General features: G+C 52.3%; 1 protein-coding gene across 1 annotated transcript in view; it reads right to left on the bottom strand.

The window, feature by feature from the left end:
* Window positions 1-967, bottom strand: part of EMH_0002820 (uncharacterized protein) — a gene marked incomplete at both ends in the record, with an annotated part of 10,092 nt that overhangs the window by 3,887 nt on the left and 5,238 nt on the right. The window contains 2 exons of the mRNA XM_013496173.1: window positions 136-321; window positions 519-577. Coding sequence (XP_013351627.1) covers window positions 136-321; window positions 519-577 — 245 coding nt within the window. The remainder of the gene's footprint in view (window positions 1-135; window positions 322-518; window positions 578-967) is intronic.

Raw genomic sequence — 967 nt, forward strand, 5'->3', positions numbered from 1 at the left:
CGCAAACGAAACCCTAAACCCTACACCCTGAATCCTACACCAACATCACCAACAACAACAAAAACAATTAAAACTAAACCCTAAACCCTAAACCCTAAACCCTAAACCCTAAACCCTAAAGAAGATTGGCCCTACCAGCAGCGGAAAGATGAGGTGTTGCTGCTGCCTGCAGCTGCTGCTGTTTCTTGTGTATGTTGCTGCTGCAGTTGCTGCTGCTGCTGCTGGTTTTGCTGCTGCAGCAGCAACGTTTGCTGCTGCAGCAGCAATGCTGCTTCGCTCACGCGCCGCGGCTGCTGCAGTCTCCTCGTCAGCAGCGCCCCGCTGCAGCAGCAGCAGCAGCAGCAACCAGCACCCTTTGTGTTTTTCAGAGGCAGCTTTGCTGCTGCTGGCTGCAGCAGCAAAAATATAGAGACAGGCGGAGGCAACACCAATGCTGCTACTGTAGCAGCAGCAGCAGCTGCTGCTGCTGCTGCTGGTGCTGGTGCTGGTGCTGTTGGTGCTGCTGCTGCTGTTGTTACCGCTGGCTCAGCTCCAGCTGCTGCTGCTGCTGTTGCTGCTGTTGCTGCTGCTGCTGCTGCTGGAGGCAGCAGCGGCAGCAGCAAAGTATCTCTCAGGGTTTGGTGAACATGCAGCAGCAGCCCGCAGCCCAATGCAGACGAAATAGCTGTGTCTGCAAGCAGCAAAACCCTAAACCCTAAACCCTAAACCCTAAACCCTAAACCCTAATTCGTGGATGAGTGCTGGGGGGTTAGGTGCGGGGTTGGTGTTTCAGAGTTTAGTGTTTAGGGTTTAGGGTTTGTCTTTTAGGGTTTAGGGTTTAGCGTCTATGTTTGGGGTTTATGGCTGCATTCTAGGGTTTAGGGTTTAGGGTTTAGGGTTCTGGGTTTAGGGTTTAGAGATAAAAGCAACCAGCAGTTCAGGGTTTAGGGTTTAGGGTTTAGGGTTTAGGGTTTAGGGTTTAGGGTTT

This window comes from Eimeria mitis, genomic scaffold (genome assembly GCF_000499745.2).
Source record: "Eimeria mitis Houghton genomic scaffold, Emh_scaff196, whole genome shotgun sequence".
NCBI classification, from domain to species: domain Eukaryota; phylum Apicomplexa; class Conoidasida; order Eucoccidiorida; family Eimeriidae; genus Eimeria; species Eimeria mitis.